The sequence below is a fragment of the Mastigoproctus giganteus genome, chromosome 1 (genome assembly GCF_048544385.1).
Source record: "Mastigoproctus giganteus isolate SK-2022 chromosome 1, ASM4854438v1, whole genome shotgun sequence".
NCBI classification, from domain to species: domain Eukaryota; kingdom Metazoa; phylum Arthropoda; class Arachnida; order Uropygi; family Thelyphonidae; genus Mastigoproctus; species Mastigoproctus giganteus.
In genome coordinates, this window is record NC_143575.1 from 231,956,773 (window position 1) to 231,984,078 (window position 27,306).

Consider the following 27,306-nt stretch of genomic DNA (forward strand, 5'->3'; position numbering starts at 1 on the left):
CCGTATTTGGTGGTGACAGGCTCGAACCCCGGTCTAATCAAGAAGCATGTGCTACGCACTGCTACTCCTTCCCACTTGGCTACGGAGGTGCCATACAGGAAATTGTGTGCCAGGCGGCTTCCACAAATGATAATGGCAGATCACAAGGAACAGAGTGCAGCCCTATGTGGATCTCCTGGAACATATGAGACCACAGCTGACAATTTTCTTGACAGCACCACTGAAGATTAGACCTGAACACGAGTAATTACAGATCAGTTAGTTTAACTTCTGTTCCGGGTAAAATAATGGAGTCGCTGGTTAAAGATGCATTGCAGGATCATCTAGACAGGACTGCAGCAATAATTCAGACACAGCATGGGTTTGTTAAGGGAAAGTCTTGTCTGACAAATTTGATAGGATATTATGATGTGGTTACAAAGGAACTGGATGCAAAAAATAATTTTGATATCATATATTTGGATTTCAGGAAAGCTTTTAACACTGTTGCGCATGGAACACTATTGTACAAATTGGAGCAGAATGGTATTAAGGGTAAGTTGCTACAATGGATAAAAGGATGGTTAAGTGCAAGAAGACAGAGGGTGGTAATCAATGGGTGCTGCTCTTCTTGGACTAATGTTATTAGTGGAGTCCCACAGGGTTCGGTGTTAGGTCCACTGTTGTTTTGTATATTTATCAATGATATTGATGAAGGTATATCAGGCTTAATGTCGAAGTTTGCAGATGATACAAAAGTTGGCAGGGTTGTTAATGACAGTAATGGCAGTGTGCTACTGCAACAGGATCTAGATAATTTGGGCAGATGGGCTAAGAAGTGGCAACTGAAGTTTAACCTTGACAAATGCAAAGTATGCATATGGGTAGAAGTAACCCCAGAGAAACGTACCAACTGTGTGGTACTACACTTAAGGTGGTAGAAAATGAAAAAGACCTGGGAGTAATTGTGCAGGCAGATATGAAGTTTTCTGAGCAATGACCTGCCCTGGCACACAGGCTGCCAGGGCAGGTCATGGAGTTTTGTCAATGATATATAGGAATTTTGCTAGCACGGAAAAGGAGGTGATTATCCCTCTGTACAGGGCAATGGTCCGGCCACGCCTTGAATACTGCGTACAGGTCTGGAGGCCTCATTTTAGGAAGGATGTAAATTTACTTGAGCGTGTACAGAGAAGGGCAACAAGATTGTGAGGGGAATGAAGGGATCCTCTTATCAAGAGAGGCTTAAGTTCTGCAAATTGCAGTGGCTGGAGACTAGGCACCTGCGCGGTGATCTGAATGAGGTGTATAAGGCCTTGAATGGGTTCAGCACGCTGAATTCTGATGGGATCCTTCCACTTGTTCAGATTACGAACCTAAGGGGACATAAATTCAAATTACGAAAGGACAGATGTAGAATAGATGTGCGGAAATTTGCCTTTAGCCAGCGGGCGGTTAATTGCTGGAACAAACTTCCATCTGTCGTTGTGGAAGTTGATAGGTTGAATAAATTTAAGGAGGAACTGGACAGGCATTTGGAGGGAATGGTGTGATTTTTTTTTTTTTTTTTTGGCTGATGCTGCATAAGCTCATACATTTGCTTTCTTGCATCACATGCCACTACTACTACTACTACATCACTATGAGCCAGAGTCAAAATGGCAGTTTATGGAGTTATTGATTTAATCAAACAACATCACCCAGTAAGTGATATTATTCATTAAATAATCAAAAGCACTGTTAAGACTGATTTTGGACCTTTGGGAGTATCAGACAATTGGTAGCCTCAAACAGCAACTTTGTGTCGCATGGCAAACGTATCAAATCTAAACAAGCAGCCAAGCAGTGTGTGGGAGAAAATACATGATTGAAAATGTAACTTTCATTATACATATAATATAACTCCTATTATTGGAATGCACTGGCCCAATGTAGCCCAGTAATAGGGGTTATATTATAAATGCAATTTAATAAAGAAGCGGATACTATTTCTAGACAGGTACTGACTGAAATAATGGAAAAAATAACACAATACTGCACTTTTTTTCAGTAGAGAAAAAAAAAACGTGTGTCATGTCATTTTCTCAAACTATTTCCCTGTGTTGAAATAGTATCATGCTTCCTTGTTGGAAGTTTCTTCTTCAGAACTACAATGCCATAACCCATAACAGTACCTGACAAGGAAGACAATTGCAAAATTTGGTTGGAGAGTTCTGCCACATCCCCTGTGTAGTCCCATCCTCACACCATCAGACATTCACCTGTTTGGTCCTATGACGGATGGGAAACACTTTGCTGATGATGAAGCTGTCACTGCACCCATCAAGAAGTGTCCCTTAGAGGCTGACAGCAACTTTCAGGAGGGAGGGTGGGAGATGTAAACTCAGGTTCAGCAGTGAAGATAATGTATACAAAGTAGTGGTGATGAACATGTAAAAAATAAATGTAAGTGCTTGAATATTTGAAGTACACACCAGTTTAAATCGGCATACCTTCAGGTGTCAAAGAAAAAAATCTGGAGAAAAAAAATTTTTAGTTTTGGAACCATCCTCTTAGGTATTTAAAGTTTTTAATATCTAAGTTTGCCGATAATACAAAGGTTGGGCAGGGTGGTTACTGACAGTAATCAAGGTATGTTACTTCAGTAAGACAAATTTTAGTATTAGTATCAGTAGTGGGAAATGATGCAAGAAAACAAAATTATACAACATCATCCAAAATAACCCCTCACTTCCCATTTCACCTAACCATCCCCTCTATAGTTTGTTTAGTTGCATTTATTTTATTTTTACAAATTTCTTCTTTCATTGCAGCAAAAGAATAAACCATACAAATATAAAATATGATACAACACTAGCTACATGCTAAGTTATCCATCAGCGTAAAACTTATACAATTTGCTGATGAACTCCGCAGCAGCTTAGAGTTCCCTGCAGTGCCCTCAAAGAAATTATCTTTAAGTCTGAATAACTTAGTCCCATACTCAGGAGTAAGTCTGCAGAAAATCTGCACCACACTCCCCTGTATGAGATCGTTATTGAACTAACAGAGGAGTTTATTCAAACTACCCACTTTAGAAGTTTGTTGAAACAAGCAACTACCCACTAAGTTTGCTGATGAACAGAGGCTAGGCAGGGCAGTTACTGACAATAATGAAGATATGTTACTTCAATAAGACCTAGATAAATTATGTGGATGGGACTGAGAAATGGCAACTAAGGTCTGCCAGTGGAAAATGCAAGATCTGGCATCAGTGTAGGTACCCACTAGAGTAAGGTACCACTTCAGAACTATCAAATTCAAGATTATAGGTAATGAAAAGAACATAGGAGTGTCATTCAATCTGATGTGAAGTTTTCCCAGCAGTGCAGATAGGTTGCTAGGATGGCTAATGGGGGTTGTGTGAATGATATATAGGAACTTTGACAGTAAAGATAAAGAGGTAATTATTCCATTAGATAAAGCAAAGGTTAAGTTGCACCTTGAATACTGCACACAGGCACCCAAGTTTAAGAGTACAGTCTGGGTGCCTACCATTCCACCGATGAGGAAACAAACATTTTTGAAATGGTGCTGCCCAGGTGGTGGCACTTAAATAAAAATCAGTAACAATATAATTCTTTACTTGAGAACTATTATTATTAAATTACAGTTGCTCGAAACGGATACAAAAATATAGATTGTGACAAGTTTAATAATAGGAAATATACATATATTAGATTAGATACATACAAATAAAAGCTTTCGGTTGTTTAGTCAACCTTCTTCAGTTAAACTGACAATTAGAATGGAGCACGAGAGCGTGTACTGCCAATCTTGTACGTGAAGTGCGATGGATGTTGAAGCCTGTGTCTGTAATGTATGTGGACGTGGCCAGCGTTTGTCAATGCAGGGTTGCTGTTTCGGTGATAGGGTGGACTTGACAGCCACTGTTCCTGTTCACTGAGGTATTGAAGCATTTGATGTTTAACGACTCCAACCAGGCGCGTCGCCGATAATGGCGGGACTTATCCACAATCACGACATCGTAGTCTGGGGTCAATGTCGTGGTGGGTTGCCCAAACGTGTTCGGCAATAGCTGAGTGCTCCACATCCGCTAAGCGGATTGCTCTTTTGTGTTCGGAAAGGCGTTTTTCGAGTCGTCTCCCAGTTTTCCCGATGTAGCAGCTAGTGCAGTCACGGCAAGAGTTACTTGAGAACTGTTACTTTATTAAGGTGCAAGAATAAACAACTCATGAAGGACTTCACAATGTGAGATGTAGTGTAAGAAAGCCATTTTTTGAACTTATAATACATATAAAAATTATGCTTTCACACTAACTTATATGTATGTTAAATTTGTCATAGTTTGAGACTTTATAGTTGTATTACATGAAAAAATAAATTTATACTGCATGATGCATTTATTAACTTACTAACAGCTGTGTGAGAGAAGCATGAAAAATGTTTTATATTCTTTTTAATAATATATTTTAATAACAGTAAAAGATATAAATTTTGCTTACAATTTTCACAGCCCTTCGAACATGTTCCAAGGATGTACAAAATCTCTTCTGCAGTTTCTTTTGCTGTTTTAACTTCCCTAAGCATCTGTCAGTTAAACTGGATACTAAATTAAAAACATTTTGAGTGGAATTATAATTTTATATATTACACCCACAAATCAACTATATTTATATATTTACATCCACAAATAAATCTTTAAGAAACTTTATTCTTAAAAGTCATTTGTTTAAGATAACAGCATATCTTATATCTTACTGCAGATTGTGGTATTGCAAAGTCATACCATGGATTTTAAAAATTGCAATCCCTTCCCACTTAAGTTGTCCATGACTCCTTCCCCTCTGGGACAGTTGCTGGGAGGAGGATTGCAATTTTCTTTTTAAATTTTATCTCATTTTAAATCTGCTTTTTTTTTTTTTTTCAAGTAAAACAGCAATGATTTTATGATCTCATAAAGCTATAAGGTTCTATCATTGCTTTATCTGATAAGTAGATTAAAATTTAATTATTAAAAGTGGCATATTTATACCTGACTTAACCAAATGAAGTCACTAGTTTTATCCATGGCAGTCACACAAATTCAATTATCATTTTTGGGGATTGTGGTATTGCAAAATTGGAAAACCACTTGCAACATATGGTATAGCTTATATCCAACAGAAAAATGCTATTAGGATAAAACAGCAGACATAAAAGTTAACCCTGCATCTGGCTAATTCTATATCAATAGCAATTAAGACTTCTTCTGTGCCACTGCACCTTTTTGCAGTTGATAACTGCAAAAAGGTGCAGTGGCTCGACTAAATCACATCTCATTTTGTACCATGCTGATAGTAGACAGAACACATGGAAAAAAAAAAATTTTTTTCTACTGCTATATTGATAATAGACATGACATGCCATGCATGATTTGGATAGTGTAAGTCCATTTCATGCTTTTATTTTATTATTATTATTTTTAATTATGATGTACTTCATTTTAGGCTGCACAGTAAAGAAATAATCAATATATATATAACCAATGGCTTATTAGAGATAAATACAAAATACAAGTTTTATATATTTACTGATACTTTTTCAAAAAAGATACCTCTGAAAATGAAGCAGTAAATAATAAGTTTTGCTACTTGTCAATGATTTAGTATTAGTAGTGGCAAATTGTGCAAGGAAGTAAGCATATACAGCATCAGCAAAAAAAAAAAAAAAAAAACTATCCATAATCACTTTCCATCCCATCTGATAATTTGTCTAATCCTTTCCTTTCTTAAATTTATTCAAACTATCCACTTTCACAGCACCAGATGGAAGTTAGTTCAATAATCAATTACTCTCTGGCCGAAAGCAAAATTTTGAACAGCTATCTTGTAACCATCCCTCCTCAATTTAAATTTATATTTCCTTAGGTGCATCGTCCAAGAAAGAGTAAGGATACCACCAGTATTTAGTTTACTGAATCCTGTTAAGGCTTTAAACACATCAAATGGATTTTCTTACCAGTCCCTAGTTTCCAGGTACTGCAATTTTCAGAACTGATGTCCTTCTTTGTAAGAGTACCCATTTGTGTCCCACATTAATCTTGTTTCTCTTCTCTGCACCCATTCCAACAGAATCCACATCCTTCATAAAAGAAGGCTTCCAAACCTGTATGCAATATCCTAACCATTGCCTTATACAATGACATAAACATTACCTTTTTCCTGCTGGCACAATTCCTGTATATCACCGACAGAACCCCCATGAGCTGCCCTAGCAGCTTGTCTGTACTGTTCAGAGAACATTCCAGACTGTACATAATTACCTCCATGTAACTGTACAGTCTAACACTGATAAATGCAGTACCTTGCAGCATTTATCGATATTAAACCCCAACTGTCACCTCTCAGCACATCAGCCTAAGCTTTCTAGGTCTTGTTGCTGTAGTATGCCTTGATTCCTGTTATATACTACCCTGCAAACCTTTTTATCATCTGCAAACTTACACAATAAACTTAATGTGCCTTCATCAATATTGTTAATAAATACTGAAAACAGTAAGGGGCACAGCACTGAACCCAGAAGCCTCAAATACTAAAATCAGTCCATGAAGAGCAGTGTCCATTACTAACTTACTCTATCTTCTGCTACTCAACCATTCTTTTATCCATGGCAGTAACTTGCCCCAGTATCACAATGCTTCAATTTGTAGTCTTTCATGTAGAACAGTGTCAACTGCTTTACCGAAATCTAAGTATATGATGTCAAAATTTTTTTTTTTTTGTATTCAATTTCTTTGTTTCTGCATCACAGTATGCTAATCTGAATGGTCAAGATCCTACAATGTCCACATTTGGTGATAACTTATATTTCAAATTTATTCACTATATCCCTGGCATTAGCATAGAAGCAAATATACATGCACCTGTTTTTGTTCTTGGTAACCCTAACACACAGCTCATTATTTGCTTGTCCCATGAGAACACCAGAAAGACTTATAATCCCCCACATACATCACTTTTCAAACTGCTGCAAGTCTCAATAAAAACAGCACAAGAATCAATTTCACCACTACTTGCTGCTGCTGTTAAACTATTAGTCTGCATATCCTCCCTGAGTCAGAGATTACTCTGCAAACATGCAACAAGTAGTGCACTTCATAAAGCCTGCATTCATAGAACAACTGTCCTCTTCTCCCCCAAGCCAAAGCATTCTTGCTACTTTCAGCTCTTTGCTTTACTACTCTAATCTGAGGCATGATTTCAGTTTAAGTCTGTAACAGGCATATACAACCAAAATGTGCTATGCCATTCATTAATTCTAAATAAAAAATTATCTAGCAGAGTGGCAATATGAACTTTAGCATTACTCAACTATTGTATTTCCTTTCGATTTGCATCATTGTTTTTTAATAAAGAAGTTTGTCCATAAACAAATAAAATAACATGTTTTCATTAAACCTAATGTATGCAAATATTAAAAATGTGTATTAAAGTTAGCAGAGTCTATCTATCCAACTGAATCAGCATGGTTTTATCACATGATTTAGGAACAGCTTGAATTGTTGACATATGCCTGCTTGAAAATAATTCAAGTGCCAATACCAAAGAACGTGGGAGTTTCATTTGTAAAAATGAAAAGTGCTGGCATAAACAACTCCACTGCCAATTACATCTTTGTAATTGGCAATGGAGCTGCTAATTATAAAAAAGAGAGTGGCAGTCATGAAGATTAAACTAATGCATATTCTTATGCATTAGTTTCATCTTCACGAGTGCCACTCTCTGCTAATCTTAGCAACATAAAGCTTCTTCCCATGGCAATAAACTGCACTGTGCCCAAAGGCAGATGAGTTTGAACAAGAACAAACACATGCCCCAATGATGTTATTTCAAAAATACATGTTTTCAATATAACAAAATGGATTGTTCACAGTTATGTTTGTTTGTTAGGTTTTATTGGCGCATTAGCAACTAAGGCTATAATGCGCGCTCACAGTTATGTTCATAATGTATTGAAAATACAAGGTAGTATTATTGTCAAAATGCAAACAATTGTGAATTATTCCTTGCCAATAAAAGGTTTTAAAGTTCAGCACTTGAGGGGACATGTCCCATAGTGTAATGCGTAACTGCATGCTCGCTGCACAGTTAAATTAAAAATACCACACTAAACTAAGAGATACTTAAGGACAATAATACATTATTTTCTACAAAGTTATATTATGTATTATGTTATAGAGTTATGTTTTAAAATTGCATGCATAATGTTACAAATTTAGTTCATAAACTTAATAAAAACACTTCTAATATTAATTTATACTCTTACAGAATTACATAAAAGAATATATTAAATAGTGTTTATATCATTCTTATACTGATGCAATGAACACTTAAGGCAGAATTCTCTTCTACTTAAACCCTTGTTTTTTAGCAATTTCCAAGTAAGAGACAAGGCCAAGTAGTAACAGTTTTGCCTACTTTATCAGATAAATACAAATAATAACTGCATTATTAATTTTAAACAAAAAAAAAATAAATAACAAATGCCAATATTTTAAAGTAATAAAAAAAAAGTCTACTTAGCCACTTTCAAAAGCAACTCCCATTCAGCAGGTAGTGCAGATGTATGAACTAAAAAAGTTCCTGTTCATGTGCCTGTGTATGAACTAGAGAAGTTCATACACAGGCACATGTTTGAACACATTCTAGGTTCAAATCCTGGCAGAGACTGTAAGAATTGTTTTCTTAATGATCTCTTCAAGTGAAGCTGTAATCAGCCAATTTCAGGTAAAGGAAATCATAATTATTACAAGTATTACTAATAATTTAATTGACTTTATCTACAATCTTTGAGATGAGTAATCCCTTCTATAAATCAATGCCATACCAGTGGGCAGAGGGGGAAAGGAACACCTTTTTAGTATCTTATGTTTCTGTGCTTTGTACAATACAGTAGTTTTAATTTGTAATAAATTAGTACTCCTGACAAGGCAGATGCCGGCGCCTCCGTAGCCAGGTGGGAAGGAGCACCAGTGTGTAACACACGCTTCTTGATTAGACCGGGGTTCGAGCCCGTCACCACCAAATATGGAGGATGCGGAAAGGTCAGGGAATGACCACCGCACATCCCCGGAGCAATATGGCCTTAGTTGCTAATGCTCCTAAAAACCAAATAACAACAACAACAACAACAACAACAACAAGGCAGATGCCAGGCAGAAGAGGTTTTTATAAGCAGTTTGTTTCAATTTGAAATTAAATTTATTATTACTAATAGTAGTGGCATATGATGCTAGAAAGGCAAGCTTATAGAGCATCAGCAAAAAAAAAAAAAAAAAAAAAAAAAAACATCCCACATATCACCTGTTCATCCCCTTTAATAATATGTCTAATTCTTCTTTAAATTTATTCCAACTACCCACTTCTATAACACCAGAGCCATAAATTTCTGCTATCCACAGACATACATGGCAGAGAGGTATTTAAATTAAGGTATTCAAGGGAAAAAAATTAAGGTTTCAACAGGAGTGACTTATTCTTTTCTGTGTAGAAAAGACTGGAAAAACAATGGCACAGTACTATGCCTCCCTCCCTAAGGTGTGCATGTCTATATGTGTGTGTGTGTGTGTGTGTGTGTGTGTGTGTGTGTGTGTGTGTGCGCGCATCAGGGGCGGTTCATCCATAGGCACTGCGGCACCCCCCAGCTATTTAAATCTAGATATACAGTGAACGGAGTTATATGAAATTTTGTAAAGAATAATGCAATGCAATGAATATTTTTATTAACAGGACCCACACGTAGTATGCGCATTCTCTATTTCCGGTAATCATTTCAATAATAAATGAATAAAAACATGAAATCGTTTCCAACTCTGAAGTTTAATTAACCATTGACCTCACTGTGCACCAGGCAGTGACACATTTTGCATTCCAGTGAATATCTGGAAGTTATTCCATTGGCAACTTGCCAACATACATTTTTTATAGGTGAAATGAATCAAAGTCACTGTAAAGCGCGTAGTGCAGACTTCATCGCTGACCATGATGGGTGTGTACCCACAATGTCAGTGCCTTTTTGTTATTCGCCCAAATTCCCATTAACTAACTAAATAATATCAGGTTAAGTCAACATTCAACAGTGTAATTATGTGATTACAGCTTAACTGAAAATTAAGCTTGAACTTGGTAAGTTGAAGTTATATTATGAGGTAATGTGTAAGTAAAACATTATTTCTACGACACACAATTTTGTGAAATTTGATTCGATCATGGCCTCCATGCTTCCCCATGAAGTAAATTGTGTGACAGTGAATAAACTTCAGCAACTTAGTTTTTCATAATTATCTCTCCAAGAAAAAAATGCAGTTAAAAAAGAAGGCCACCACACACCAAAGATTCAAATTTCTCAGTGGGGAATAAGTAATAATAAGAAATATATTCACAGTTTTAAAACAATGGTACCAAAGGAAAAGTTGGCTTTGTGGTTGTGAAGTTAAAAATGCATTGTTTTATTTTCCATGTTTACTGTTCGTAGGTGACTTAACATGGACAAAAAGTGGCTTTACAAACAAACAGAATGAAAGAAAAAACACTAAAACATGAGAATTCGAAGAAACATATTGATAATGTGATTTCATTATCGCTTTAGAAAGCATAAATATTAAACAGCTTAGTGAGGCCTACAGACTTTCAATCTGCAAACATAACAGAAAAGTTACCAAGAATCGTGAAGTGTTATCTAAAATAATAGACTGCATTAAATTTTGTGGACAGTTTGAAATTCCTTTAGGTGGACATGACAAAAAGGACGATTCTAAAAATCCAGGGGTATTCAGATCAGAATGATATTCTTGACTGTTTGCTGGAAATATGTCAGGATGAAATAAAAAGAGAAATTAAAAAAGCTTCATTCGTAGCTGTCATGGCTGATGACACAACAGATATTTCTGGACACAACAGATATTTCTGAACATATACAAATGGTAATTGTTCTGAGATATGAAATGAATGGAGACATTTTTGGGGTTTTTGACTCCAGAAAACCAAACGGTAGATGGAATATCGAAGTGCATTCTAGATCAGTTAGACATAATCCTCGAAGGAAATACTACAAAACTGGCTGCTCAGACATTTCATGGCATAAGTGTGATGAAAGACAAGAAAGGGGGAGTTCAGGCTAAAATAAAAGTGTACAAAAATGCACATTTTATTCACTGCTATGCACACCAACTGAATCTGATGATGAGAAATGCAGCAAGTAGTACTCTAGATTCAAGAATATTCTTTTCGAACCTTATGTCAATACCAAGGTTTTTCTCGAGATCACCACAGAGTCTCTGTTCTCAGAAAGCATATGGACAGCAGTGTTGCCCGACCTTCCTCTGCAAAACGGAACTTCAATATATGCACCATGAACAGCGTTTATGAAAATTTTGAATCCTTAAAAAAGTGGATGGAGGAACTACAAGTGACAGCAAATGCAGATAAGATGATTTCAGAAGCGACTGGAATTTTGCACATCTTGAGTAATGAAAAATTTGAGTTCTGGTTAGAACTTTCCCATCAGATAATGCCTCACGTGAGAGTTATTTATAATTAAATGCAATCTCAAGAAATCGAAGCAGTTAAAATACATGAATATATAGGAAACTTTAAGAATGCCATTCTAAAAATCAGGAATTCAATGTACTGTGAAAATCCTTCAAAAACACTCATGATTGAAGCAAAGGAAGTATGCGACTACATAAGTGTTGACACAGGTGGGAGATATTCTTTTATAAAGCAATTAATTGCTTGCTAAGTTGTTTAACAAGGAGAACTTTGTTATTTTTTGTACGAAAATGCCCATGGAAGAGATACGGGAGACTACTGAGGCATGTCCCATGATTGAAAGAGAAAAACTTCTTACAGAATTACAAGTTTTCTATAGCAGACATGATCTACACAATTATTGCAAATTAACTGACTTGCTGAAATTTACCTCAGAAAATAATCTAGCTGAAGTTCTTGGTGAACTTACAAAACTCATAAAAGTTCTTTTGACCATTCCGATGACTACTTCAGAACCCGAACACTGCCATTCAACATTAAAAAGAATAAAAACATTTTTAAGGAGCACTATGAATCAGGAAAGGCTAAATGCTCAAGCAATGCTTTCAACATAGAAAGCTTGGTCAACAGTGCACCAAACTTGAATGAAAAAGTTATTAATCTATTTTCAACAAATAAAAACCAAAGAATGGATTTTTTTTAAAATAAAAGTTCAAGTCTGTTAATGGTAAATGTCTAGTTAATGTTTTGTAGTATTTTTAACTTGCTTATTACACCTGGTCGTCGACTTACGACCTATGCTACTTACGACCGGCCGCACTTACGACCACAAAAAAAAAATAATAATAATAAATTAATTAATCGATGACGGGAGGCCTGAAGACAGCACCAGGCACATACACCCAGTCACTCTCTCTCACACATACACCCAGTCGCTTTCAAGTATCTGTTGCGTGTGGTGTATTAATTAAAATTCTACTGAAATACGCATAAAATGTTTAGTAAAAGGAAAATGACTTCATCTACATATACGCCAGCTAAAAAGTCAAGGAAAACTATTGATTTAGAGTGTAAAATGAAAATTATCCAGCAGTATGAAGGCGGAAAGAAAGTGAATACGATAGCATGTGACTTGAAGTTATCACATTCCACGGTATTGACGATACTTAAGGACAAAGAAAGAATTCGGGAAGCTGTGAAAGGTTCTGCACTTATTAAGTCTACAATTTTAACCAAACAACGACAGGAACCCATCCATGAAATGGAGAAATTGTTGTTTATGTGGATGGAAGATTTAATACAAAAAAATACACCCATGAGCCTTCACACAGTGCAAGCAAAGGCTAGAAGTTTGTTTCAATTTAAAATCACGCGCCGGAGACGATTACACAGAAGATTTTCAAGCTAGTACTGGGTGGTTTAAGCGTTTTTAAAAAAAGATTTTCTTTGCATAATGTCTCTATAAATAAACATTTCCTACCTCAACCCAAGAACATGGCCCTGACGATGCACAACCCAGCACAAGCAAAGATTGAAAATTGATTTTGTAAATTTCATTTGTATTAATTTTTACATTAATTTTAGATTGTATTTTTGTGTTTACAGTACATTATGTACAATATAATTATAGATTGTAGTTTTGTTTTTTTATAAACAGTATGAATAATAAACCAATTAAAATGTAGAGAATGTTTGAATTTAACCTCATAGAGAGAGAGAGATAGCCTAGGCGTAGAAACGAAGGTATATTCAGTATCGCTAAGTAAAAGATAAAAACATTACTGTATTTAAAATGAAAAATAAAAGATTATAAAAATAAATCATAAAGATGATAAAAAGATTAGAAAGGTTAAAAAATACTGTTAATAAATATATGGCCGACATACGACCAGATCGACTTACGACCTGTCAGTCAGAATGGAAGTCGGTCGTAAGTCGACGACCAACTGTATTATTACTGTACATGTCTACATGTCTTATAACCAAGGCAATTTAATGTAACTTTAAGACGCAGCACCCCCCCCCCCCAAACATCAGAGTCGCAAGCTGCCACTGGCATGCGTGGGTGCACACATGTTAAGAACCAAAGCAACTAAGGCTATACTGTGTTTGCAAACTGTGCATATTTTATGGTTATCCTGATGGGTGAAAAACCCATGTTTTCCGGAGATAAAACCATGTATAGCCCTTGCCTGAAACTGACTAACTCAGCCACACTGTGAACAAAACCAATAAAAGTCCCTTACCTATCCCCCAGATCATCACTCCCACTTCTGGAAAGTTGGAAGGTCTGAATTTGCTCTAAAAATCTTCAATGCAAAAGAGAATAATTTAGTTAATTAATATCCCCTCCTCTCTCAAAATCCACTCCCCCTTTACACCACTCAAGACATTCCATTCCTGCTGCATATTTTCTACAAATATTGGACAATGAGCATTGTTCTTATGAACTGATATCAGAAATTTCATTAACTTCTTTTAAACTAGTCATAATATATATAACAATCAGCTAACATCCATTTATAGTTCAACTCAGATGCACAGGTTTGCCACTAAAAGCAAAGCAACAAAAATGTCTTCTAAAAATGACTAAATGCTGTATTTACAGAAGTGCCAGTTGAGGCTTTCCAAATCTCCATGCCACACATCTGGTTCAACTTCGAATCACTGAACTAAACTTTTCTTTTTCATATTTCCTTCTATTTCTGTCCTAAAGAATAACCTTTCTTTACATATGCTTCCAAAAAATTCAACCTGTAAAAGTTTAAAACAAATGTCAGGTTTCTTCTAGATTTCTAATCCAAACAATGTCAAACTTTATTATATGAGCTCTGTTATATGAAAGGAAAATACTGCACTGAATTTCAAAAAACAGATTTTATAATTGGTTAACTGTTTATAGGGAGTTAAATTATAAATGTAAACAAAGTTGCAAATTTAGAATTTTGGTAAATAAAAAACAAGAGTAAACTATTCACCCTCCTCACTCCAGCTGTCTCTCTTCAATAATGTGTGGTGCATAGCCCTGCGGTTTGCCACCACTATCAATGCAAGAGTGGCACTAGCCATAGATTTCTACTCTCTCCACAGGCATGCATGGCAAAGAGATATATTAAGCAGCAAGGCATCATCCACTGTGCTTCTAACATGCCTCAACAGGTCACAAAGAACTGCTGCCCCATTACAGCCAACCACTCACATGGATTATTTAATTACTTAACTGTTAAGTAATTTAATTACTTAACAAGTACAGGTCACTGTTGAAAAAAAAAAAAAAGCCGTGAATTAGGGTTGAATTTGAAAGTGTCTGCAATTCTGCCCAGACAAGATAGGAGGGAGTATATGATGAGAGCCTTGTCGATCAATTTAGCCCTGGAAAGATTGTGCAAGGCTCGAGGGGTAGAATTTTTTTCAGCCTAGTCTGTACTTGTTAACAGGAGAGACTGCTTCTACAGGGATGGGATACACTTAAATAGAAAGGGTGCAAGAATATTTGCTGATGCTATCGAGGCATTGTTAGGTGGGTTGGAAAACTGCTAGCTTGGGGGATACAAGGACTAATAGATTAACAGTAGCCACTGGCAGAGGTGAACGTGATTCTTGCACTGCTTGTATTCGAATGAGCAGAAGCCTGAAAAACAAGATGCAGGATATATCAGAGACTGCTGGGAGTCATTGCGGTACAAGTAAACACATGGGTTGTGTTAGGGTAGATAACAATAGAAACAGGTGCATGTATACTTCTGTGTACACCAATGCTAGGAGTTTGGTAAATAAATTTGATGAATTTGAGGTATTGTTCAAAGCATCAAAGGCAGATATTGTTGGGATATCAGAGACGTGGTGTCACACAGATATAAGGAATGCAGAACTGGAATTTGGGGAGTACAACGTCTACAGAAAGGATAGACAGGATAGGAAGGGAGGAGGGGTTATGCTATTAGTTAAGAAACCCATAAAATCCAAGGAAGTGAAGCCAGTCGACTTCGCTGGACAGTTCAGTGTCGAGTCAGTTTGGTGTGACATAAGCAGTGGGAGATCAAAATTAAGAGTAGGAGTGTGCTATAGGCCTAATGACTCTGATGACTATAATAAGAAACTGTACAGGGAAATAGAGTGGGCCAGTAAATCAGAGAGTCTTATAATGGGGGATTTTAATTTCCCAGATATTGACTGGAATTTGTGGGTTGGTCACTCACACACTAGCAAGGCTTTTGTGGATTTATTGGATGACTGTTTTCTACATCAGCATGTTCGGGAGGCAACTAGAGGGAGTAATACTCTTGATTTGATTATCAGTAGTGATTCTTCATGCATTAAGAATCTGCAGATAAAGGAACCACTTGGTGGCAGTGATCACAGTGTGCTGAAGTGGGATTTACGCAAAGAGGTAACTATCATCAGGGTAAAGGGAACGGTTATTGCTTTCGTAAAGGCGACTACGATGGACTGAGACAGTATTTAAATTCTATACAATGGAACCAACTGATGATGTGACCAACAGCAAATTCAAAATGGGAAGCGTTCAAAGAACTTATCTTGGAAACTACTAGGCTTTACATACCAACTAAGAAATATTGTTCAAGGTTTAGGCCTAAATGGATGTCAGATGAACTAATGAGACATATGGCAGAGAAGAAAAATGCATGGGATACATATAAATTAACACGTGACACAGAAGCCTATGATAGATACAAGTTGATCTGTAACCAAGTTACAAAGGAGGTTAGGCAGGCGAAGGCAGATTACGAGAAATCTTTGGCAAGGGATGCAAAGAAAAACAGAAAAGAGTTCATTACTTATGTAAGCCCTAGAAGGAAGGGGATGAATCAGATTGGTCCACTTGATATTGATGGTTCAACAGTTGATGATCCTGCTCAGGTAGCTAACAAATTAAATGAATATTTTGCATCGACATTCACACATAAGGAACTATTCAGCGAGGGGAATGCCAGAGGTGTATTCAACTCTGGCAGAAAGCTAGATAATCTTGTAATAACTGACAGTAAAGTGGAGGAGAAATTGTTGAAGATAAACACAAGAAAGGCACCCGGGGTGGATGGGATCTATCCAGTTATATTAAAGGAGGTAACAAAGGTAGTAAGCAAACCCTTAGCCATAATTATGAGAGCTTCCTTGGACTCAGGAGAGATACCCATAGACTGGAAATGTGCAAATGTGACCCCAATTCACAAAGGAGGATCAAAGGCTGACACAAGTAATTATAGACCTGTGAGTTTAACTTCTGTTCCAGGAAAATTAATGGAGGCACTGGTTAAAGAAACACTGCAGGATCATTTAGACAAGACTTCAGTTATAGCTCTGACACAGCACAGTTTTGTTAAGAGGAAGTCTTGCCTGACCAATTTGATTGGATACTATAATGCAGTCACAAAAGAACTGGATGCAGGGAATAACTTTGATATTATATACTTGGATTTAAGAAAGGCTTTTGATACTATTGCACATGGAAGACTGCTACACAAATTGGAGCAGTGTGGCATTGGAGGCAAACTGCTGCTATGGATAAAGGGGTGGTTGAGGGGGAGAAGACAGAGAGTGGTAATCAACGGACACTGCTCATCGTGGACTAATGTTATTAGTGGAGTCCCTCAGGGTTCAGTGTTGGGTCCATTATTGTTTTCTGTATTTATAAATAATATTGATGATGGTATATCAAGTTTAATGTCCAAGTTTGCAGACGATACAACGGTTGGCAGGGTTGTTAAGGACACTACTGACGCTATGCTGCTGCAACAGGATCTGGAAAGGTTGAGAGATGGGCTGAGAGGTGGCAAATGAAGTTTAACATTGACAAATGTAAAGTACTACATATGGGAAACAGCAACCCCAGAGCAACGTATCAACTCTGTGGTACTACACTGACAGTGGTAGAGAATGAAAAGGACCTGGGGGTAATTGTGCAGGCAGATATGAAGCTCTCTGAGCAGTGCAGATGGGCTGCAAGAGTAGCTCATGGTGTCTTGTCAATGATATACAGGAATTTTTCTAGCAGGAATAAGGAGATGATTATTCCCTTGTATAAGGCAATGGTCAGGCCACACCTTGAGTACTGTATACAGGTCTGAAGGCCTCATTTCAAAAAGGATGTAGAGCTGCTGGAACAAGTACAGAGAAGGGCAACAAGATTAGTGAATGGAACAAAGGGTTGCTCTTACGAAGAAAGGCTCAAGTTTTGCAAATTACAGTTTCTGGGGACTAGGCACCAGCGAGGTAATCTGATAGAGGTGTATAAAGCCTTGAATGGTTTAAGCATGCTGAATGCTGATGGGATTCTTCCTCGTGCCCAGAATAATCACCTGAGAGGGCATAAATTCAAATTGAGGAAAGACAGATGTAGGATAGATGTGTGGAAATTTGCCTTTAGCCAGCGGGTAGTTGGTTGGTGGAACAAACTTCCATCCCTTGTTGTGGAAGTTGATAGCCTAAGTAAATTTAAGGCTCAGCTGGACAGGTATTTCGAACGAACGGAGGGGTGAAGTGGAAGGTTTTTTTTTTTTTTTTTTGGCTGATGCTGCATAAGCTTGCTTTCTTGCATCATATGCCTCTACTAATGCTAATGCTAATACTAATTATCGTTGTTCTGAAACAAAGGAAAAAGATATGGGATTTTGCAGCAGTAGGAAACCATATTTCACTCCATTAATATTAATAAATTCTCATTTGTCTACTTTGTTTACCTAATAGCTGTAATCCTTAAGTGACAGTGGTTAATCAGTTATAAACCTGTTTTTCTCTTTCACAATGTTTACCTGTAAGAAACAAGCCCTTCAAGGCATATATCAGAAGTCAAACTCTATTTTCTTGACCTAGGGAGAATGAGCATAAATCCCTTATTAAATTGGTAAGGCATTAAAATAGCCACACTTCAGAACTGAAACTATAAGACATCAATTCTTTCTCTGTAATTCTGAGCAATCCATGACTAACATAAAACCAATAGCCCATTTTTAATATCTAATAAAGACTAATACTATTCTTTTGAAATACGAAGACCAATTAAATTATAATCTCAACTTTAATCTGTCAATCTGCAAATTCTAATGTATAGCAGAAAATAGCCATAAAATAATCTATATACAGTCGAAGCTCTTTACAGCGATTCTCTTTTTAACATCCCACATATTATAATGTCCTATATGGCTGGTCCCAGCCAATTTCTCATTAACCTAATGCTATTTTATGAACAATCAATATAATGCCCTTCTGATATAATGACCATTTTTTCATTCCCCTGGGTTCATTATATAGAGTTTCAACTGCACACACACTTAGTATATACAGTCATTTTAAACTGCAGCCTAGAAGCATCCAGGGCATCAGTATTCTCAGTCACAGCAAAATGAATAGTGCCATGGAACCATTTCATATAATGGGGTGGTAGCAAAATGAATGCAGTATTATTGGAACATTTTCCTGTCTGCTTCTAGGCACTTAAAAGGAACTGATATGATCCTGCTAGCATAGATAGCCTATAAAAATATGGTAAATACAGCAACTTGCCTTTATTCGGAGGTAGCAAAGGAAGACAACACTTCTTTGCAGCAAAGCAAGTAGCCCTATCTCTCTTCAGCTGATTAATTTTAATATCCCCATCTTTAGTCAAGGTCACATCAACACCCATTCCTCCATGATCTGGTAGAACTTTAGGGTCAAACTGATAATAATAATTATCTAGAGCTTCTCTTACGGTAACAGTATGCCATATGGGAAGCAACTTGGGTAATTCATCCATTACAATAATATATAATTTATTTTACCTAAAAAAAAAAAAAAGTCTAAATTACAATCATAAGCATGTTTAAATTAATAAAAAAAAATTGTAAATCAACATCAAAAATAGTAAATGTAATATAACTGCCAATTCATGCAATTCATGGCATATTTACACATATACTCAGGGTAGCAACATGACTGTTATGTGCCGTGTTCAATTATATTGCTTGAAAACTAATGAATAAAGAAAAATTACTTATTGGTAAAATTATCTGACGCAGAGCACATCACATTACAAATCTGTAATGAATACCTATTATAAATATACACCATTATGTTCCAGGTATGTTTCATATCAACGTTGTCGATTACCAAATGTTTTCTTAATACAATCCTTTTGAAACTGACTGGAGTACATGTCTGATGTTGGCTTTCAACTGCATAATTTTACATGGCACTGGGTCTCTGTAAACAAGTTCAATCAGTATGTCCCAAAAATAGGCATTAGGAGATGCTGTTGTTGTTGTTGATATGGGGATTTGATGGCACATAAGCTACTTTGGCTATAATGCGCCTATTAGGAGATGCAAGTTCAAGCAAATTCAGAGAGAATGGATAGACTGTTTCTCTACAGATTAGGTGCCACAGAAAGTGCTGTTTGAGAAGCTGCAGTGTTTCCTCTAGCAGTGTGTGGGGTAGTGCTATTTTGTTGGAACTACTGTTCCAAATCCCATATCACCTGCATACAATACAAAAACACTCCTAACAGATAAAACTTTGTTTGAACAGACGTTATTTTCATACAGAGTTCTTTTGCTACATGCCAGTGGCTATTCTTGGGTGACTGCACTGACAACCACTGCCCTCACATTCATGTTGGGGCAGTGTTTGCCATTGTGGAGGCAATACAAATTGCCTGTGTAAAACTCACAGACAACGTATGTCTGCGGAAGTGCATTTTCTTCCACTTCTATTTTCATACTGGCACAAAACTGAACCTGTCTACCTAAACTTGCTCGCCCAAAGCAATACTGTTCACTTGGTTGGTGGATTTTTATTCAACTCTGCTTGGAAACATTTGCATACAATTCTCACACTGGGTCCACCCACTCAGTCTACTACACATGAAGGAAAATAATGCTTTACAATAAAAGCCTTTTCTAGAACAGTGAAAGGCATCGCTAGTAAACGAACTTCACATTTTTCAGCTATAACCAAGGTCAGACTAACACAATACAGTCAGTGTCCTGCCACCAACAACAGCTAATGCAGGGTTGCTGAACTTTGGTATACTTATTCTGGGATATACTGTGGTACGTTTTGTGACCAAGGGATGATTATACCTGATATAACTGCTGAGAAAAACTAACCATACCTTTTTTTGAAGGAAAGGAATTCTAGTTTTAAAAACATGCCTTCACTCAAATTAGGAATGGATGGTGCATTTCAAAATAGCAAGCAAAAAATAAATATCGGCTTACTGGTGAGAAAAATGAATACATATTATGAGGCAACACATGACTAACATACTGATCTTGTATGTCTCAGGTCGGGGGGGGATTACATCATCCAGAAGACCAACATAGCATAGGCCCAATTTAATCCTAAAATGGTAATGTAATTAAATATAATCTGCAATTTGCAAAACAACATTCATTCCCCACCCATTTCTTCACAAAGCTGTCAATGACAGCCCCCACCCTTTTGGCAAGTGTAACATTCCATCAGTTAGTAATATCATCTCAGTTTCTAGTTGTTTTGATTGTGGTCTATGATTTTAAAATTACGGTCAGTAAGGTACTACACTTATTTTACATAATTTTAGTGGCAGGTTGTTAAAATTTATATTAGGGCTTCATAAGGAACTACAGCAGTAAAAGCAGGCAAGAAAAAAGGAAGAACCTGAAGTTGGCTAGTGAAAATACATTAGGAGTTGAAATTCTATCATTGCTGGAATGCCTTATAACCATTTTGAGGAAAACATCAAGAAAAAAACTTCATCCAGAGTATTAAATTTTTTTAATACTAAGGATAGTAATAAGCAGTACAAAAGTAACATGTATATTGTAAATTTTGTGAATAAGACTGCTTTGAAACCTGTTTTGCTGAATAATATTAATATACACAAAATTTTTATATATCCATACCACCAACATTTGCATGATTGTCATTACCATTCAAGGGTCAATATAACTAACATAAAGAGAAGTTAAAGTTTGATTATGCATAAATTTAACAAAATCAATAATGACCTATATATGTGATATTTAAAGACGAAAACACCCAGGGAGAAGTACATTTGAGGAGATGCTAGAATTACATTTTGCCTGGGTTTCAATGATAGTTAAGTGAAGAAGCAGGAATAGAGTAACAATTCTTTATCAAAATAGGTTTACATTTTGGATCAAGTAGCATTACAGACCATGCAAAACAAAACCAGAATTCCACATGACGTTGCATCTCTTATTTTATTTTCTAGTAAATTACTGCCGACCGGGCTAACCAGGTGGGAAAGTGCCTGCCTGGCAACCCAAAGGTCGCGGGTTCGAATCCCGCCTCAGGCTTGAATCAGAGTAGCGCAAAAACCTTGGGAGGTGCATTATGGCCACAGAAGCCAATGCACCAACAACTAACAAAAAAATAAGAAAAAAAAGGAGTAAATTACTACTCTTCTGTACATATTTTAAATTCCTTACTCTTGTGACTACATCTGGTAAAACAAAATATATATATATCATAAAGTATCTTTAAAATGCAGTAGAGTAAAATCCCATTACAATGTTTTAACAAAAATTTCAATATAACAAAAATGTCTCCAGGTCCCAGCCAATTACCAGTATAATCAATGCTTTCTAAGTCCTGTTTGAGCAAAATAATTTTGATGAAAAATTTAGTACAACAAATTATTTTAAAAAGTCCACCTATGATTAAAATGTACTGATTTAGTAGTAGTAGTAGTAGTAGTGGCATGTGATGCAAGAAAGCAAATGTATGAGCTTATGCAGCATCAGCCAAAAAAAAAAAAAAAAAAAAAAAAAAATCACACCATTCCCTCCAAATGCCTGTCCAGTTCCTCCTTAAATTTATTCAAGCTATCAACTTCCACAACGACAGATGGAAGTTTGTTCCAGCAATTAACCACCCTCTGGCTAAAGGCAAATTTCCGCACATCTATTCTACATCTGTCTTTTCTTAATTTTAATTTATGCCCCCTTAGGTTTCGTAATCTGAACAAGTGGAAGGATCCCATCAGAATTCAGCGTGCTCAATCCATTCAAGGCCTTATATACCTCAATCAGATCACCGCGCAGGTGCCTAGTCTCCAGCCACTGCAATTTACAGAACTTAAGCCTCTCTTGGTAAGAGGATCCCTTCATTCCCCTCACCAATCTTGTTGCCCTTCTCTGTACCCGCTCAAGTAAATCTACATCCTTCCTAAAATGAGGAAGAACAACAAAAGAAAAATTTCATTGGAAAATTATGAATGGCACTGGGACATGGAAGCATTTGTGTGAAGAAAAAAAATACAAATTTTAAAAGATGAGCAAAAGAATTCATTATCACATTCTTTACTACATTTTCCATCTACTTGATTGAATTGAAAATATGTGGCTATCCTTGTGGTACAATTTTTGATTAAGCTAAAGTTGAATTTTCATATTAATGCAAGACAAAACAAAAAGTTAAATATTAAAAACAAAAATTAACATGTGAAAAGTAACCATACTCATATTTTTACTGTACTGCATTACTGAATGCATGCTATCTCTTATAAATAAAATATGCTTTCAAAATGATACTAAGCAATTGTTTTAAAAAATATATTAAGCAAAATATTCTTACTTTTGTAGTATGCATATTTCATCATTTTATTTATTATTGATTTTAAAGCTGAAATTATTTATATATATATATATATATATTAGAAAAGTGCAGAAGAACTAAACTGTACAAATAATGATTCTTTTGAAATAATTTTCTGCAATGTTTGTTAGAACAAAATTTAAATACAATGAAATGATTCATGTGCTCACAAAAAGTTCATTGTAATGGGATTTTATTGCACACAGATGGTTTAATCTGGAAGGAGGAAATTGGCACTGAATGCATTAATCTTAATGAGTATTCCCTAAATATTTTTCTTACATCCCACAATAGAACTGAATAAATTTATATACCAAATGTTCCCAAATAATTTTCAAGTTAGTTTTTTTTTTTTTTTTTTTTTTTATGAAACCCCCAAACACAAAAGGTATCAAAACCTATAGTACTTAGTACCGTGCATGGGTTGAAGGAGAAGTATGAGGGGATGGGGGGGATGCCGGAAACTTGGCTCTAGAGACTAAACATGGGTTTCACCACTTCAAGACTCCAATAAGCAAAGTGGTGGTATTTCACCGGTTGCGTAAATAAAATTGAGAAGCTGTTGTTGTTGTTGTGGTGGTGTTTTCAGGTGCAAGGGCTACTTAGGCCATATTGCGCCGAATTGAGAAGCAGCCTCTCTCGAATTTAATAATATATTTGGAAACAATATAAAAAATATATCGTAAAATTTATACCAAAACTGTATTTTAGTATCAGCATTAGTATTAGCCATATAGTGCAACAAAGCCACGGGCTTTTGCAGCACTGGAAAAAAAAAGTAGAAATATATAGATAATAGCATTTGGTCAACGTGTTTTTCAATAAATAATAACCTAGATAGTCTAATTTATTAAATTTATTTTATTTAAAAGTACATGAAATTATTCAATTCATTTCATATATTTCAATTCAAAAAAGATTCAATGTCCCATTGAATCACAGTGAATTTCAAAGCCATTTTTAATAATCATGGATTTCAGTCCTCTTTGATCAAAATCTGATGTAATAATTTTTTTTGTTGATGTGTAAACATCTTTGGTAGCACCTACTAAATTTCAGATGGTAGTAAAATCAACTTGTCATGATTTTGTGATGCAAAAATGACATCATTTGGCATCATTTCTGTTTCATAACAAAGAAAAACAAAGTCGGGAAAGGAGATCACACAAAGGATCATGGGAGATGATCTTGAATATGCTCAGAGCTGGCATAAACCAGCTGGTTGGGGAAAAATGTTTATGATTCGGAGCATACCACTTAGGTGGCTTTGGGCTAACCATTGCCACTCGTGGCAGAAACCTTTTGGTAACCAGAGAAATAGATATCTTGCAAAATTTAAAGTAAAGAAAAGTATTTAAAGCAAAGAATCATGGGAAGTGATTTTTGAATGTGCTCAGAGGTGGCAAAACCAGCTGGTTGCAGAAAAACGTTTATGATTCAGGGCATACCACTTAGGTGGTTTTAGGCTAACCATTGCTACCCGTGGCAGAAACCTTTTGGTAAACAGGGAAATGGATATCTTGAGAGCAGTAATCTTGGATGTGCTTCAGCCTTGCCAGTTGAAGCGCATGTAATGTAGGCTTCAGTAACTGTGTTACTGAAGCAGTTGTATATTTCAACAAGCTGGGCCGGTCAAGAATATTTGAATAGGTTTGCGATTGTGAGATAACAGACCCAAAATTACATGTGTGAATAGAATCTTTTACTTGTCATTAGCCATTCCCACCATTAAGTTGCAGAAGTCTTCATTGATCATCAAGTTTTTGCATTTCTTTGCAATTGCACTGAGTTGGTTGAGCATGGCGAGCTTTAGATCCTCATTCATCTCACCATTTGGATGACTGTAAAAGTTTTGAAAGGGGTCTTCTCGCAGTCGTGTTACAAGGCTATGCAGGTCATTATCGCAAGCTTCATCAGGGTCACCGTCGTCATTGTCTTGACACACCATCTTACATATTTCAATCGTTTTGTGAATGTCCAAGTCAGATTCATACAATTTACGATCTAGTATGAGCTCTTCGTTGTTGTCGTAGATCTTGATATATTTCATCTCTGACATCATTATTATTACTAGCCATATAGTGCAAGGAAACCTGAGGCTTATGCTGCACCAGCCAAAAAAATTTCCAAGTTACCCTGAGAGAGAGAGAGAGAGAGAGAAGTAGATGGGAATCACAGATTAGATGGGATGATGATATTCAGCTCAGGACCCCGGGTGTGCCAAGCCCATACTCACCAGATGTGAGCCCCTCTGTTTCCTCATTGCGAAAATGGAATGTGCAGCGCTACAATCTCGCACTTGTACTCGTTGAGATCCTAAGCCAAGTCATAGTTTCAATAGCGTATTAAGCGTGGATACTGTTCTTGAAGAACTCGTTAGCACTGCATGTGTAATTTGTGACAAAGCATGACAGAGTAACATGATCCAACATGATAGTATGATTGTAACAATATAAATACTTGTACTGTTGCGATCATACTATTCAACAAATGGATACAATCAAATGGATAATTAGGCTATTGGCCTAACCTCTTCTAAATGTTGATTCGGTAGAGTAAGCACTGGCATGTATATCCTATTTATCACTAACATTGATTCAGTAGAGTAAGTGTGGGCGTGAGCATAAATTACATTATTCATGATTTCAGTTCTAGCTGTTCGAAATTTAGTAGGTGTCGTCAAAGATGTTTACATATAAAATATCTTTCGTGCATACAGGGTATACACACAATTTTTTTTATTTTTTTTTATTTATTATAGCTGCAGCCAATAATAAAGTATGGTAAAATAAAGTAATATAAAGTAAAATAATAAAGTAGAAAGTAATAATAAAGTAATATAAAGTAAAATAATAAAGTAGAAGTATGGTAATATAACAAAAATCAATACAGAAAAATTAATTTTTTTGTGGAAAATAAATTTTTATTATTTATTTTCCATACTTTCAGGAAATAATAATTGGCATTATTATGATTATAAAAATGAAATTATTTTAAGTTTTTCTTACAATTTCATTCTCAATAAGAAGTGATTATGTTTTAATTTTTATTATTTTGTAACACAAGTTGTGATACAAAATTATGAAAACTGTACAAATTTACATCTCTAAATAACAGAATACCTAAATCTACAGTGAAGAATATTCTGTTTTACAGTTCTTATTAACCATAACCTTTTAGTAATTTGTTCTAAATTTATACACACATGATAGTATTCTTGTATCAACTAAAGTTATGTACTGGTTGTATAATGCAAGATTTCAAAGGTGGGGAGGTATCTCCCTGCCCACTTTGAGACAAGGCACTAAGGCAGTGTTTTTCAACCAGTGTTCCACAGACCACTGGTGTTCCACAAGTGTTTCAAAAAATATTCCACAAAACATTAACAGTTATATATATTTTGATATTTGATGCACTTTAAAATAAAAAGAAAATATACTTCATATGTATCTATAATAAAAACAAATTACCATGATGCAATCAGTTTGAATTATTTTGTTTTTCTAGTCATAAAGATAAGGATTTTTTTGTACTGAAAGCGAACGTAAGTAATACTTTACCAATTACTAGATACAATTGCCACAAGTTCACACTTTGAATGAATTTACAATGTAGAGTTTAATCCAAAGGGTTTACCCCATTTATTATTATTATTTTTTTTTTTTTTATTAGACAGGGCACAGACAGAATTCTTTATTATAACATTGATTTCTCAAGTTTCTATGCTATCACCACAAGCTGTATGGTACTTTATAATAAAAGGAATTTCTCATATAAGAAGTATAGTGCCATATATTTATAATGTCCCTATCCTAACAGCTGGTTCAGGAAATTGCTGTCATTCCCAGAGCAAGATTCAGAGGATATGATGTCAACTTTCAAATGTGCTTTCTATGAGTTGGATGAGGGACAGCAGCAATAGTGCATCATACTGAAGCTGAAAGATGCCTAATTTCATCATCCAGCAATGGTGCATATTAAATTATAATCAGCATCTTCAATATGGTTCTAAATATTTATTATGCATCTCTGATATTATTACTATAGAAGATCAAGATGGTATCAGTTTTTGTATATGAATAAAAAATGTGTATTCCTATTCATATACATAAATATTATTCTCGTTTAAAAAAATTGTACATAGTGAAAAATGTCCGAGTCCTAGAAAATTATTACAATGGGTGTCAAAAATCTG

The 27,306-nt window shown here is 35.7% G+C and overlaps 1 protein-coding gene across 1 annotated transcript in view; it reads right to left on the bottom strand.

Annotated features, from left to right (window-relative positions):
* LOC150091599 (uncharacterized) overlaps positions 1-27,306 on the bottom strand; it is a 118,593-nt gene that overhangs the window by 81,346 nt on the left and 9,941 nt on the right. Inside the window, exon 2 of the mRNA XM_090384815.1 lies at positions 4,485-4,588. Within this exon, the coding sequence (XP_090240941.1) occupies positions 4,485-4,588 (104 nt within the window). The remainder of the gene's footprint in view (positions 1-4,484; positions 4,589-27,306) is intronic.